This window comes from Phyllobates terribilis, unplaced genomic scaffold (genome assembly GCF_046119375.1).
Source record: "Phyllobates terribilis strain yellow unplaced genomic scaffold, ASM4611937v1 Scaffold_4__5_contigs__length_816908805, whole genome shotgun sequence".
Classification (NCBI taxonomy): Eukaryota; Metazoa; Chordata; class Amphibia; order Anura; family Dendrobatidae; genus Phyllobates; species Phyllobates terribilis.
Window position 1 is genome coordinate 271,463,150 of NW_027362764.1, and position 16,754 is coordinate 271,479,903.

Sequence of the window (16,754 nt, forward strand, 5' to 3'; positions counted from 1 at the left end):
ATCACATGAGGGGGCCAAGTCAGATTGATAATTTTAAAGCTAATCCCAGCAATGATAATGTCCTGGTGATACAATCTTCACTGTAAGTAAACAACAGCACACAGCCTGATAAGTGACACATTGCTGAAAACTGTGTTTTAACCCTTACCTCATGCTGTCCTAAGATTACATAGCAAAAATATGCTGACAGATTCCCTTCAAATATATAATAACAAAACCCACCAACATTCTAACGGGTTATGTGGGCCTTCCGGCTTTCCTCCTACAACGCACATCAAGGCATTGGGGAATAAGCAGGTGAATCTTAACTTCCGAATCCTTCCATCCTCAGTGAGTTAAGCTGCTTACTAAGGTGTCTGGTAGCAGCAACTCTCCCACCTCCTACTGACAACAGATGCTCAACCAAGCTATAAAAAGGTGACAAGAAAAGCTTTCAGCCGACAGCTTTCCAATGTATATAAGTTCTTAACGTATCATTATAGAGAGATTTGAATTTCTACGCACTAGGAATGAATACATAATTAACTGCCTACAACTGCCACTAGGTGGAGTATAAAAGTTTACTGTGTTTTGTTCATTCATTGAACTTAAAGGGAATCTGTCACCAGTATTTTGCTTCCCCATCTGAGAACAGCATTATGTAGGGGCAGTGACCTAGTCCAGCGATGTATCACTTACTAAGCTGCTTGTATCAGTTTCAATAAAATCATAGTTTTATCTGCTGCAGATCTACTAGGTTTCTGAATGTTGAGCTCAGTATAACCCCGCCCACACCACTGATTGGAAGTTTTTGTGCGCTCTGTGCATAGACAGAAAGCTGCCAATCAGTGTTGGGGGCGGGGTTATACAGAGCTCATGAGTATGGACCACTACATGGAAGCAGGTTTACTAGTCCTCTAGTGACAATCTCCAGCTGATAAAACAGTGATTTTATTAAAACTACAGCAAGCAGCCGAGTAAGTGATACATCGCTGAAATCAGACATTCTGTCTTAACATTATGCTGCTTTCAGATTAAGTGGTGAAAGCCTAGTGACATTTTCCCTTTAATGTTAAGATTACTGTAATCTCTTTAACTACCTTTGTGGTGGTTGCAAGCCTACATAATAACATGTAATAATTGGGTCTAAGTGTTAAGATAGTGAGCATATAGTCATAGAGTTCCAAAATAACAGTGTTATATTTGTATATTTCTAAAATAATCACTCATTGTTATAGACAACTTGCACTACTTAAAAGTATTTCCATTATTTCAAAAGTCTTCTGAATGTTATCTAACCTATTCCTTAGTAAAGAGATTAAGTTGTATGTGACTGGTATTAATGCTACATCTTTACTATGCCTAAAAGTAAAATCTAACCATAAAGCATGATTATATAATGCATTGTTTTGGTGGATTACAGCTACCTCATCCCTGAACTCACAACTTCAACAACTTCAACATCTACAGCAGCTTCATCAGCATCATCACCATCATCATCATCAAGGATCACAGCAACAGCAACAGCAGCAGCAACAGCAACAGCAAGCTACAGCTCAGCATCAGCAATCACCCCAGCAATCATCGCAGCCGCATCCCTCACAGCCAACCCAGCAGCAACAAAATCAGCAACAGCAGCAAAACCAAACACAGAGCAAAAGCCAGAACCAACTTGCTACAAGCCAGCAGCCCTGCAGCTCTCCCCAAAAGCCCAATCAATCACCAGGACATGGCCTTCCATCCCCAATGACCCCGCCAAACCCAATGCAGGTAAGCAAGTTAGTTTTCTACTTTCTGCAGCTACACTAAATTAACTTAAAACTGTTCTTATATCTGTTTTTATCAACATGATCATTGACAGAGAAAAAAATTCACAAAAGTTTATGGCTAAACATAAACTCTAGAGGTACCCATACACATAAGAGCAAAGTAGGTAGAACCTGTCGACTTTGGCAGGACCCACCACCTCTCTTATAAGTTTGGTGGCCTTCTGACTCCTAACATCTGTTAGAAAAAGTTGACTCAGGCCTGATGACTTTTAACACAGTCCTTTTGTTCTTGGGGAAATACACTGCTATCAGAAGTATCTGGCAGAGACTTACTTCCCTCTCCCCATTGAAAACACATTAACGCTCAGTCAAACTGAATATGCATGTGTATTGGGGAGTCAAGGTGGAATAGCCTTCTGGGCACCTTACAGCCATCTAAGATAATACTGGCCTATAATCAGCACATTTAAAATACAGTTTGCTTAAAAACACCGACATCTGATCACATTTGTCCAATGTTCGAGTTTTATGGAACCTTCTAAAAATGATGGATTTCTTGCACAATTTAATGATGATTCTAAAAGAAGAGCAGAAGATTGAACAGAAGAATATGGCTGTGGTTTATTAAATACTCAATATAAAAATGTGATGATTGCTGTGGTGTTTTTCTCAGCCTATGTATGCAAGGCAGTCTAGGCTTCATTAAATTCTCTCAGCACTTATCATATATCATGTGTCAATGGCAACAATAACTCATTTACCCATAAAAAATCTATAATGTTGTCACAGTAATAACCCTATTACTAGTAACATTATGTAGTGATACGTCTTGTTTAAGGACCGATGGAATACAATGTATGCACATTTACAGAGAACCTGTCACTGAGATAGAGCTCCTTATCTGTCTGATATCAAAGTAAAGTAGATATACAGCTGAGAGTAATTTATATCCATGAAACAGCCCCCAAAGTGACCAACTGGGTAATTCATAATTGTAATAATATATTCGTTATTTATATAGCACCAATTTACACTCCTCAACATTGAAATTGCAACACCAAGAAGGAAAAGTCACGGAAGTATGGAAATCACAGGATCGATAGACATGTTAATGATATGAAAATGATGAAAAAATGGAAACTACATTTTTAAAATTTAATAATTTATTTAGTATTGAGTGTGAGCACCGTGGGCAGAAATACATTTACTTACACACCTTGGCTGCTATCAATGAGGTTATTAATGGTTGTCTGAGGAATGTTCTGCCACACTGAATGCACTAGGGCAAGCAAATCATCAAGATCCGCTGCTGACAGCTTCTTTCGTAGTTTCTAACCAATGAGTCCCCAGATGTGCTAGGCAAGTCCAAAGACGCTCCAGGCCATGGTAGCACATATGGGCCACACATTCTTCTCACAGTAAGAAGAGAAACTTGTGGTCTCTGGTGTTGTCTTGTTGAAAAATGGCTTGGGACACTTTAAAAAAAAAGGCTGTATCAGTGGTTCCACCATCAAATCAATTTAGCACCACTGTTAGTGTACCTGGAATGAAGACTAGAGTGGTCCAGTTACTGTACACGATGCCACGCACATACCGTAATCAACGGAGCTGGACCAGTGTGATATTTCTTCATGAAGACCTCTCCTGTTTTGCCAATGTGGTCGCCAGATGGATGTAGTGGAGCAATGGAGGCTGAAATAGAGGTCTATCCTCTTCAGCGTTGAGTCCTGCTTTTGTCTTGGATGCAATGACAGCCAGAGATTGGTCTGAAGATCACATGGGTAATGCCATGAAGAGGCCTTCACAAAGAAATGTCACACTGTTCCTACTCCTGGGATTATGGTGTGGGGTGGCATAATGTATGGTAGTCAGATCCCTTTATTGTTCATTACAGATACACTAACAGCTTGGCATTACATTGATTTGGTCATGGAATCAGTAGTATGGTCATTTCTCCTAAGTGATAGCATTGATAGTATGCCATTGTGTGTAGTTGTATTTCAATGTGTGGCTCTTGTGCTCGAGGCTGAATAAATCAAGATCTTTTGAAAAATGTCTTTCCATTTTTTCATCGTTTGCATATCATTAACAAGTCCATCGATCCTGTGATTTCCATAACTCCACGACTTTTTCTTCTTGGCGTTGCAATTTCAAAGTTGAGTAGTGAATATTGCAGGATTTTAAAATTCAAAGGGGAAATAGAACAAGCAAAATCAGACCAAATAAATTACTTAGAGTCATGGAATATATTACATGATCCCATGATCAGTCTCTGCAAATAGCAATTTTTGAAAGGTATCATGTAACACTTCATAACCGTAGCCTATCAGAAAATGGAGTCTTCTCAGTTCCCCCTGCCTGAGGGTTTATAGGTGTATTGCACTTGTATAACCTTATTAGTGCATAATGAAGTCCCTTTTTTTATAATCCATAGCAATGGATTCTCTTTATAGGATAATCTCATTCAAAATTGATAAATGTATACCTACTCATCAGCAAAATGAAGACACCACAGCCTTTTCATTGTTTCGGCATAAAGATGCCTTTACAACATGTGACTTTGCCTGGTATAGCAGTATTTGTGGGGTCTTTATGCTTGAACCCCATAAAGAGCTGATCCTATGTTATTCTAGCCACACGCCTGGTATCTAGATTCATCTGTGTATCCGGTGTGATCTTGTGCAGCACATCATGGAAATGAAATTACAAATGTGTAAATTCAGAACATAAAACGGATTGTAATAGCGTTGTGTAATATTAAACCAAGCTTAATATTTGACAGCTTAAATTTCATTTAAGATTCTTTGATTCCTTCTTATTTTCTGCCAGTTTCATCCTTCTACATTATTCAGAATCCATCTGAAGGATATTAGTTTAGTGCAATGCAAAGATTGTCAAGAGAAGACAGTAATTCAAAATGATGATGTTGTTTGTTTCACAAACTCTGAAGGATAACAACAATTATTTCTATAGAGATACCAACACTGCTGTTTCTTCAGAGAGGAAATTAAATGAAAGGGACTTGCCTAGGTGAAATGACTAAAAGTTTCACAAAATGAACAAATATTAACACTACATCATCATCTGGCAGAACATTGACATTCTTAAACTGTTCCTTGCCACTTCTCTATTAAAGTGAAATTTCATATTACTGTATAATAAATATATCGAATCGGTTGGGATTTTTTTCAGAACAGTTTTTTTTTCCGGAAAATCTGGGTAATAGATTTTCTATGCTTTGCTTTCTCCATAAGGGTGTGAATTGTGAGATGTTTGAGGGATATTTTTTAAATGGGCATACTATCAGTATAATTTATCACCTATCCATAAGTTGAGAAGTGATAGATACTGTACATGGGAGGCCGATCCCAAGAGGACATCTTGTGCCCAGTGATGGTGCAGTAGTGTCCATTTACTTTTCAAGGGAGCCGGAGCAGTGGTCACACATTCACACTACTACTCTACTCACACAGGACTTTAGATTAATGAGGGTCCCAGTATTTGGACCCAGTGTTCATACATTGATCACCTGTCATGTAGATATGTGATTAAAAATGTTGATGGGACAAGAGTGACACAAGGCTATAGAAATGTGTGTCTTTCATTCTGATTCAAATCATTACAGCAATTTTATTACCCAGTCAATTTATATCACCTGATCTACCCTACACATTAGTTTGGTGAGAGGTTGTATGCAGTGTTATAACTAGAGATGAGCGGTGTTCGACTAGAACTGTTCGCCAATCTCAAATTCGAGCTGTTTTGGGCGGTGTTCGAGTTGTTCGACGAACCCGAACGATTTGCAAAAAATTCGGCTGTTCGAGGTTATGTTCGATAACTGTTCGTGTACCAAAAGCGTGTCCTGCATGTCTGGTGCTATTTAGAGCACCAATCATGCAGGGATTGTCTGCCACTCACTGTAATGCCACAGCCATGGTGCTTGTGGCATTACAGTGATTGCCCAAATCGATGGGAACAGTGCCAACAGTGAAACATGAAAAGCCGGCAATTCAGCAGCGGCATACACCGGTATCCGACAATTTAGAACCGAAAGAATAGAGCTTCACACATAGATTAGATAGATATAAACATGTCAGCCACATATATACGAAGTACAGTGAAAGTGCTGCTTACTGTACTTGTCATTTGGCGTAAAGGATTTATCAAAAAAAATAATAGTGTTTTCATGCACCGTCTCTTTAAAAAAGCCGGCCGGCAATTCAGCAGCGGTACCCGACAATTTAGAATAGAAGGAATAGAGAATCACACATAGATTAGATAGATAGAAACATGTCAGTCACATATATAAGAAGTGCAGTGACAGTGTTGATTACTGTACTTGTCATTTAGTGTAAAGGATTTATTTAAAAAAATAATAGTGTTTTCATGCACTGTCTCTTTAAAAAAGCCGGCCGGCAATTCAGCAGCGGTACCCGACAATTTATAACAGACAGAATAGAGCATCATACATAGATTAGATAGATAGAAACATGTCAGCCACATATATACGAAGTACAGTGACAGTGTTGCTTACTGTACTTGTCATTTAGCGTAAAGGATTTATCAAAAAAAATAATAGTGTTTTCATGCACCGTCTCTTTAAAAAAGCCGGCCGGCAATTCAGCAGCGGTACCCGACAATTTATAACAGACAGAATAGAGCTTCACACATAGATTAGATAGATAGAAACATGTCAGTCACATATATATGAAGTACAGTGACAGTGTTGGTTACTGTACTTGTCATTTAGTATTAAAATAAAGGATTTATTATTAAAAAAATTGGCGTGGGGTTCCCCTTAATTTTAGGCTCTAGCGGAGGTTAAGCAGACGGCTGGGGCAGATGTTTGAAGCCTGGGAAGGGGGTAATACCCACGGAGCTTCCCAGGCTACTAATATCAGCCCCCAGCTGAATACATAGCCTTTACTAGCTATTAAAATGGGGGACCCCCCCAAAAAAATGACGTGGGGTCCCCCCTAATTTAATAGCTAGCAAAGGCTAGGCAGACAGCTGGGGGCTGATATTAATAGCCCAGGAATGGAGCCATGAATATTGGCCCCCTCCCAGGCTAGAAACACCAGCCGTCAGCCGCCCCAGAAATGGCGCATTCATAGGATGCGCCAATTCTGGCACTTAGCCTCGCTCTTCCACGCTGCCCTGGTGCGGTGGCAGGGGGTAATAGGGTTGGGGTTGATGTCAGCTTATAATGCCAGCTGACATCAAGCCCAGGTTAGTAATGGAGAGGCGTCTATAAGACACCCCCATTACTAACCCCATAGTCAAAGTTAAAAAAAACACAAACACCCAGAATAAAGTCCTTTAATTGAAATAAAGACACAATCCTTTATTGTTCTAAATTAAACCATACTTACCGTCACGCCCATTCCAGCTGAAGCCAACGATCTCCTGCAATAAAAGAAAAATAATAAAGCAACCTCATCCTTACCTTTCCATGGTTCCCACGACAGCTTCAGCTCTGCTACATCGAGATGACAGGCTGGACCGCAGCAGAACGCTGCCATCCAGCCTCTCATCCCGCAGACACTGAGAAGCGCAGGCTTGCTTGCGCTGCTCAGCGTCTCTCTGTGACGACATCCAGATGAGCCGAGTTCATGTCCAATGAACTCGGCTCACCTCATGCACGTCACTGACAGCGTGGGAAAATTCTCAAGCTGAAGCGGTGAGTGCAGGAGAATTCTCCCACGCTGTCAGTGACGTGCATAAGGTGAGCTCATGTCCAATGAACTCAGCTCACCTCCTGCACGTCACTGACAGCGTGGGAGAATTCTCCTGCACTCAGCGCTTCAGCGTGAGAATTCTCCCGCTGAAGCGCTGAGTGCAGGAGAATTTTCCCACGCTGTCAGTGACGTGCATAAGGTGAGCTCATGTCCAATGAACTCAGCTCACGTCCTGCACGTCACTGACAGCGTGGGAGAATTCTCCTGCACTCAGCGCTTCAGTGTGAGAATTCTCCCACGCTGAAGCGCTGAGTGCAGGAGAATTTTCCCACGCTGTCAGTGACGTGCATGAGGTGAGCCGAGTTCATTGGACATTAACTCGGCTCATCTGGATGCCCTCACAGAGAGACACTGTGGAGCGCAAGCAAGCCTGCGCTTCTCAGTGTCTGCGGGATGACAGACTGGATGGCAGCGTTCTGCTGCGGTCCAGCCTGTCATCTCGATGTAGCAGAGCTGAAGCTGTCATGGGAACCATGGAAAGGTAAGGATGATGTTGCTTTATTATTTTTCTTTTATTTCAGGAGATCGTTGGCTTCAGCTGTAATGGGCGTGATGGTAAGTATGGTTTAATTTAGAACAATAAAGAATTGTGTGTTTATTTCAATTAAAGGACTTTTTTCTGGGTGTTGTGTTTTTTTTAAATACTTTACTAGAAATTCATGGTGGTCATGTCTAATATTGGCGTGACCCCATGAATTTCGGGCTTAGGGCCAGCTGATAATGCCAAGCTGGCCCTAACCCCTTTATTACCCAGTGAGCCACCGCATCAGGGCCCTGGATGAGTTGGGTACAGCGCCAGAAGATGGCGCTTCTATGAACGCGCCATTTTCCGGGGTGGCTGCGGACTGCAATTTGCAGCGGGGGTGGCCCAGAAAGCTTGGGCCTCCCTGCGCTGCGGATTCCAGCCCCCAGCTGCCTAGTTGTACCTGGCTGGACACAAAAACAGGGCGAAGCCCCACGTCAATTTTCTTTAAATTATTTCATGAAATAATTAAGAAAAAAAGGGCTTCCCTATATTGTTGTGTCCGGCCAGGTACAAATAGGCAGCTGGTGGTTGGGGGCAGCCCGTTCCTGCCTGCTGTACCTGGCTGGACACAAATATAGTGTGAAGCCCCACGTCAATTTTTTTTAAATTATTTCATGAATTTCCTGAAATAATTTAAAAAATTGAAGTGGGGCTTCGCACTATATTTGTGTCCAGCCAGGTACAGCAGGCAGGAACGGGCTGCCCCCATCCACCAGCTGCCTATTTGTACCTGGCCGGACACAACAATATAGGGAAGCCCTTTTTTTCTTAATTATTTCATGAATTTCATGAAATAATTAAAAAAAATTGAAGTGGGGCTTCGCACTATATTTGTGTCCAGCCAGGTACAGCAGGCAGGAACGGGCTGCCCCCATCCACCAGCTGCCTATTTGTACCTGGCCGGACACAACAATATAGGGAAGCCCTTTTTTTCTTAATTATTTCATGAATTTCATGAAATAATTAAAAAAAATTGAAGTGGGGCTTCGCACTATATTTGTGTCCAGCCAGGTACAGCAGGCAGGAACGGGCTGCCCCCAACCACCAGCTGCCTATTTGTACCTGGCCGGACACAACAATATAGGGAAGGCCTTTTTTTCTTAATTATTTCATGAATTTCATGAAATAATTAAAAAAAAAGTACGTGGGGCTTCGCCCTATTTTTGTGTCCAGCCAGGTACAACTAGTCAGCTGGGGGCTGGAATCTGCAGCGCAGGGAGGCCCAAGCTTTCTGGGCCCCCCCCCGCTACAAATTGCAGTCCGCAGCCACCCCGGAAAATGGCGCGTTCATAGAAGCGCCATCTTCTGGCGCTGTACCCAACTCATCCAGGGCCCTGGTGCGGTGGCTCACTGGGTAATAAAGGGGTTAGGGCCAGCTTGGTATTATCAGCTGGCCCCAAGCCCAAAATTCATGGGGTCACGCCAGTATTAGACATGACCGCCATGAATTTCTAGTAAAGTATTTAAAAAAAACACAACACCCAGAATAAAGTCCTTTAATTGAAATAAAGACACAATTCTTTATTGTTCTAAATTAAACCATACTTACCATCACACCCATTCCAGCTGAAGCCAACGATCTCCTGCAATAAAATAAAAATAATAAACCAACCTCATCCTTACCTTTCCATGGTTCCCACGACAGCTTCAGCTCTGCTACATCGAGATGACTGGCTGGACCGCAGCAGAACGCTGCCATCCAGTCTGTCATCCCGCAGACACTGAGAAGCGCAGGTATGCTTGCGTTCCTCAGTGTCTCTCTGTGACGTCATCCAGATGAGCCGAGTTCATGTCCAATGAACTCGGCTCACCTCATGCACGTCACTGACAGCGTGGGAAAATTCTCACGCTGAAGTGCTGAGTGCAGGAGAATTCTCCCACGCTGTCAGTGATGTGCATGAGGTGAGCTCATGTCCAATGAACTCAGCTCACCTCCTGCACGTCACTGACAGCATGGGAAAATTCTCCTGCAATCAGCGCTTCAGCGTGAGAATTTTCCCACGCTGTCAGTGACGTGCATGAGGTGAGCCGAGTTCATTGGACATGAACTCGGCTCATCTGGATGTCGTCACAGAGAGACGCTGAGCAGCGCAAGCAAGCCTGCGCTTCTCAGTGTCTGCGGGATGACAGGCTGGATGGCAGCGTTCTGCTGCGGTCCAGCCTGTCATCTCGATGTAGCAGAGCTGAAGCTGTCGTGGGAACCATGGAAAGGTAAGGATGAGGTTGCTTTATTATTTTTCTTTTATTGCAGGAGATCGTTGGCTTCAGCTGGAATGGGCGTGATGGTAAGTATGGTTTAATTTAGAACAATAAAGGATTGTGTCTTTATTTCAATTAAAGGACTTTATTCTGGGTGTTTGTGTTTTTTTTAACTTTGACTATGGGGTTAGTAATGGGGGTGTCTTATAGACGCCTCTCCATTACTAACCTGGGCTTGATGTCAGCTGGCATTATAAGCTGACATCAACCCCAACCCTATTACCCCCTGCCACCGCACCAGGGCAGCGTGGAAGAGCGAGGCTAAGTGCCAGAATTGGCGCATCCTATGAATGCGCCATTTCTGGGGCGGCTGACGGCTGGTGTTTCTAGCCTGGGAGGGGGCCAATATTCATGGCTCCCTTCCTGGGCTATTAATATCAGCCCCCAGCTGTCTGCCTAGCCTTTGCTAGCTATTAAATTAGGGGGGACCCCACGTCATTTTTTTTGGGGGGTCCCCCATTTTAATAGCTAGTAAAGGCTATGTATTCAGCTGGGGGCTGATATTAGTAGCCTGGGAAGCTCCGTGGGTATTACCCCCTTCCCAGGCTTCAAACATCTGCCCCAGCCGTCTGCTTAACCTCCGCTAGAGCCTAAAATTAAGGGGAACACCACGCCAATTTTTTTAATAATAAATCCTTTATTTTAATACTAAATGACAAGTACAGTAACCAACACTATCACTGTACTTCATATATATGTGACTGACATGTTTCTATCTATCTAATCTATGTGTGATGCTCTATCTTTCTGTTCTAAATTGTCGGGTACCGCTGCTGAATTGCCGGCCGGCTTTTTTAAAGAGACAGTGCATGAAAACACTATTATTTTTTTAAATAAATCCTTTACACTAAATGACAAGTACAGTAAGCAACACTATCACTGTACTTATTATATATGTGACTGACATGTTTCTATCTATCTAATCTATGTGTGAAGCTCTATTCTTTCTGTTCTAAATTGTCGGGTACAGATGCTGAATTGCCGGCCGGCTTTTTTAAAGAGACCGTGCATGAAAACACTAATATTTTTTTTAATAAATCCTTTACACTAAATGACAAGTGCAGTAACCAACACTGTCACTGTGCTTCTTATATGTGTGACTGACATGTTTCTATCTATCTAATCTATGTGTGATGCTCTATTCCTTCTTGTCTAAATTGTCGGGTACCGGTGTATGCCGCTGCTGAATTTGCCGGCCGGCTTTTTTAAAGAGAGTGTCTTCTGAGCAGTTTGTCAGCTTTTGGACACCTTTGCAGGTGTTTTCTATGTGTTTCTATGTGTTTTTGTTTGCCTGCCATTGGTTTTAACGGTGTTCGACGGTGTTCTAAGGTGTTCGACGAACAGTTCGACGAACAGTTCCTCGAACATCCCGGTGTTCGACGAACCGAACCGAACCCGAACACTACGGGGGTGGCTCAACACTAGTTATAACCCAAGCTTGTACAGGAAACAAATGAGAATTTAAAAGGAACCTGTCAGAAACTCCTATGCTCCGCCTCCTTTTCTCGCCCAAACCATTTACTTGATTATTTAGCCCTTTTAAATATAAGATAGTTAGTCTCTTTATGACCCCAAACCTATGCTCCAGTAGTGAGAAATCACATTTCGAAGTTTAGTAAACCTGTCTTGAAGTGCATTGGGACATGAACATGTACTTCCAGAACTTCAGCCTCACACTGTACTCCTTTTCCTAGTGCCACCTTCATTTGGTTGATTAACCAGTCGTATTCTCTGTTACATGGCCAATGAAATGTAAATCAACCAGAAGAGGGTGGCGCTGTGCAGACAGTGTAGTATCAGCCTGAGGAGCTGGAGGTGCACCGTCACACCTCATTGCACTTCCAGATAAAAGGACACTGAACTTCCAATGTGATTTCGAGCTTTGGGGTCATAAAGGGATCAACTGGCTTATCTTTGAAAGGGCTGCACAGTCTTATAAATGGATTAGAGGGAGTAGATGTTTTGACAGGTTCCCTTTAAGAAGACAAAGTTCCAGCTCAGAACTTTTTTTCACACAGACTCGCACAGGTCACAACTGTTCAAGTGTAAATACAAGAAAGTATAATCGTCCATTTCCCCACTTCCTAATAAGCCTTACTGGGGTTTAATAACGTTAATGCTGCTTACTGCAGGGTTCCTGCACAATGTTGTGGCAATGTGCTTAGGAAATTGGGCCAAAAGATGCAATTAAACCTTGATATCATTAGATGGGAGCATATAAATTACTCAGATTACTCTTAATCAACCCTAATGCTTTACAAAGATTAATATAGAAGATTGGGAATGACCCTAGGTTCATTCTCACACTGATGCAGAAACCTGCACAGGAGAAAAAATTATTATTTGTTTATTTCTAAGAGTCAGGGATGTAAATATTGGTATTGTATTATACTACCATTCACATTAAATGGGTTGTCTGGGACCTACATAATAAGGACTTATCTGTGAGATAGGTCATCTACAGTGGTGGCCAAAAGTATTGGCACCCCTGCAATTCTGTCAGATAATACTCAGTTTCTTTCTGAAAATGATTGCAATCACAAATTCTTTGGTCTTATTATCTTCATTTAATTTGCTTGCAAGGAAAAAACACAAAAGAGAATGAAGCAAAAATCAAATCATTAATCATTTCACACAAAACTCCAAAAATGGGCCAGACAAAAGTATTGGCACCCTCAGCCTAATACTTGGTTGCTCAACCTTTAGCCAAAATAACTGCGAACAACCGCTTCCGGTAACCATCAATGAGTTTCTTACAATGCTCTTCTGGAATTGTAGACCATTCTTCTTTGGCAAACTGCTCCAGGTCCCTGATATTTGAAGGGTGCCTACTCCAAACTGCCATTTTGAGATCTCTCCACAGATGTTCTATGGGATTCAGGTCTGGACTCATTGCTGGCCACCTTAGAAGTCTCCAGTGCTTTCTCTCAAACCATTTTATAGTACTTTTGGAAGTGTGTTTTGGGTCATTGTCCTGCTGGAAGACCCATGACCTCTGAGGGAGACCCAGCTTTCTCACACTGGGCCCTACATTATGCTGCAAAATTTGTTGGTAGTCTTCAGACTTCATAATGCCATGCACACGGTCAAGCAGTCCAGTGCCAGAGGCAGCAAAGCAACCCCAAAACATCAGGGAACCTCTGCCATGTTTGACTGTAGGAACCGTGTTCTTTTCTTTGAATGCCTCTTTTTTTTTCCTGTACACTCTATGTTGATGCTTTTTCCCAAAAAGCTCTACTTTTGTCTCATCTGACCAGAGAACATTCTTCCAAAACATTTTAGGTTTTCTCAGGTAAGTTTTGGCAAACTCCAGCCTGGCTTTTTTATGTCTCGGGGTAAGAAGTGGGGTCTTCCTGGGTATCCTACCATACAGTCCCTTTTCATTCAGACGCCGACGGATAGTACGGGTTGACACTGTTGTACCCTCGGACTGCAGGGCAGCTTGAACTTGTTTGGATGTTAATCAAGGTTCTTTATCCACCATCCGCACAATCTTGCGTTGAAATCTCTCGTCAATTTTTCTTTTCCATCCACATCTAGGGAGGTTAGCCACAGTGCCATGGGCTATAAATGTCTTGATGACACTGCGCACGGAAGACACAGGAACATTCAGGTCTTTGGAGATGGACTTGTAGCCATGAGATTGCTCATGCTTCCTCACAATTTGGTTTCTCAAGTCCTCAGACAGTTCTTTGGTCTTCTTTCTTTTCTCCATGCTCAATGTGGTACACACAAGGACACAGGACAGAGGTTGAGTCAACTTTAATCCATGTTAACTGGCTGCAAGTGTGATTTAGTTATTGCCAACACCTGTTAGGTGCCACAGGTAAGTTACAGGTGCTGTTAATTACACGAATTAGAGAAGCATCACATGATTTTTCAAACAGTGCCAATACTTTTGTCCACCCCCTTTTTTAGGTTTGGTGTGGAATTATATCCAATTTGGCTTTAGGACAATTCTTTTTGTGTTTTTTCATTGAAGACAAATTAAATGAAGATAATAATACCAAAGAATTTGTGATTGCAATCATTTTCAGGAAGAAACTGAGTATTATCTGACAGACTCTACGCTAGGGACCGGCTGCACCTCAATGGGGAGAAAATGGCTAGAAGGTTGGAGGAGTGTTTAAACTAGGGATTGGGGGGGAGGGTATTCATTTTATAGGTGGGGAAGATAGTGACCTGGGCACAAATAAAGAAATTGGGGGTGGGGTTAGAACAGTCAAAAAAGTAGGAAGGAATAGAGGTACAGAGAGATACATAAAATGCATGTACACTAATGCCAGAAGCCTCACCAACAAAATGGAGGAATTAGAATTAATTTTGTTGGAAAATAATTATGACATAGTAGGGACATCTGAGACATGGCTGGACGAGAGCCATGACTGGGCAGTTAATTTACAGGGCTATAGTCTGTTCAGAAATGACCGTACAAACAAGCGAGGGGGGGTGTGTGTTTATATGTAAAATCATCCTTAAAACCCGTCTTGAGGGAATATATATGTGAATCTAATGAAAATGTAGAGTCCCTGTGGGTGGAGAAAAGGGGAGGGGGAAAAATAATAAATTACTGATAGGGGTTTGTTATAAGTCTCCAAAAATAATGGAAGTAGCGGAGAATATCCTCGTAAAGCAAATAGATGAAGCAGCGACTCAAGGAGAAGTCATTATTATGGGAGCCTTCAAGTACCCTGAAATACATTGGGGGACAGAAACATGTAGTTCAAGCAAAGGTAATAGGTTTTTGACAACTATGAGAGACAATTACCTTTCACAACTGGTTCAGGACCCAACAAGAAGGGGGGCACTGCTAGACCTAATATTAACCAATAGGCCAGACCGCATATCAAATATATGAGTTGGGGGTCACTTGGGTAATAGTGATCACAAAATAATACGTTTTCATGTAACCTTTAATAAGATGTGTAGTAGAGGGGTTACAAGGACAATAAACTTCAGGAAGGCAAATTTCCAACGGTTGAGAGATGATCTTAGTGCAATAAACTGGGACGATATCCTGAGACATAAAGCTACACAAAGCAAATGGGAGACATTTATTAACATCCTGAATAGGACCTGTGCACAATATATACCCTTTGGGAATAAACATGCTAGAAATAGGAGGAAACCACTATGGCTAAATAGAGCTGTAAGGGGCGCAATAAGCGACAAAAAGAAAGCATTTAGAGAACTAAAGCAAGTAGGTAGTGATGAGGCATTAAATAAATATAGAAAATTAAATAAATTATGTGAAAAACAAATCAAGGCAGCAAAGATTGAGGCAGAGAGAATCATTGCCAGAGAAAGTAAAAATAACCCCAAAATATTCTTTAACTACATAAATAGTAAAAAACTAAAAAATTATAGTGTTGGCCCCCTTAAAAATAGTCTGGGTGAAATGGTGGATGAGGATGAGGAAAAAGCCAATATGCTAAATGATTTTTTTTCAACCGTATTTACACAAGAAAATCGCATGACAGAAAACATGATTAGTGATTACAAAAATTCTCCATTAAATGTCACTTGCTTAACCCAGCAGGAAGTACGGCGGCGTCTAAAAATCACTAAAGTTGACAAATCCCCGGGCCCAGATGGGATACACCCGCGAGTACTGCAGGAATTAAGTAACGTCATAGATAGACCATTATTTTTAATCTTTAACCCTAGAACGCATACCTGGGGCCTCGCAGGCTCGCCCTGTTAATTGTTTTCTATTTTCTGCAAGATTTCTTTAGTTAGAATTTTGAAACTCTAGGTATTCCTCAGGTGTATAGTTGTTTGTCATTTCCAGTTGGTCATTTATTTATTATTTGCACACGGGCCTAAAAGGCCCCAGGTATGTGAAAGTGTAGATTTTTATGGTCATGCGTTCTAGGGTTAAAGATTCCATAATACACGACTGGCGTATAGCAAATGTGGTGCCAATATGCAAAAAGGGGACAAAAACTGAACTTGGAAATTATAGGCCAGTAAGCTTAACCTCTACTGTGGGTAAAATCCTGGAGGGTTTCCTAAGAGATGCTATAATAGACTATCTGAAGAAAAATAACCTCATGACCCAATATCAACATGGGTTTACGAGGGACTGTTCCTGTCAAACTAATCTGATCAGTTTTTATGAGGAGGCAAGTTCTGGACTGGACCAAGGAAATGCAGTGGATGTCGTGTATATGGACTTTTCAAAACCTTTTGATACGGTTCCACACAAAAGGTTGATACATAAAATGAGAACAATGGGGATAGGGGAAAATATATGTATGTGGGTTAAGAATTGGCTCAGTGAAAGGAAACAAAGGGTGGTTATTAATGGAAAACACTCAGACTGGGTCTCAGTTAACAGTGGGGTACCACAGGGGTCAGTATTGGGCCCCCTTCTTTTTAACATATTTATTAATGACCTTGTAGGGGGCATACAGAGTAATATTTCAATATTTGCAGATGACACTAAACTCTGCAGGGTAATCAATACAGAGGAGGACAATT

General features: G+C 41.7%; 1 protein-coding gene across 2 annotated transcripts in view; it reads left to right on the forward strand.

Annotated features, from left to right (window-relative positions):
* Window positions 1-16,754, forward strand: part of POU6F2 (POU class 6 homeobox 2) — a 758,703-nt gene that overhangs the window by 506,796 nt on the left and 235,153 nt on the right. For both annotated transcript variants that reach the window (XM_073678261.1, XM_073678262.1), the window contains exon 5: window positions 1,403-1,749. In XM_073678261.1, the coding sequence (XP_073534362.1) occupies window positions 1,403-1,749 (347 nt within the window). The remainder of the gene's footprint in view (window positions 1-1,402; window positions 1,750-16,754) is intronic.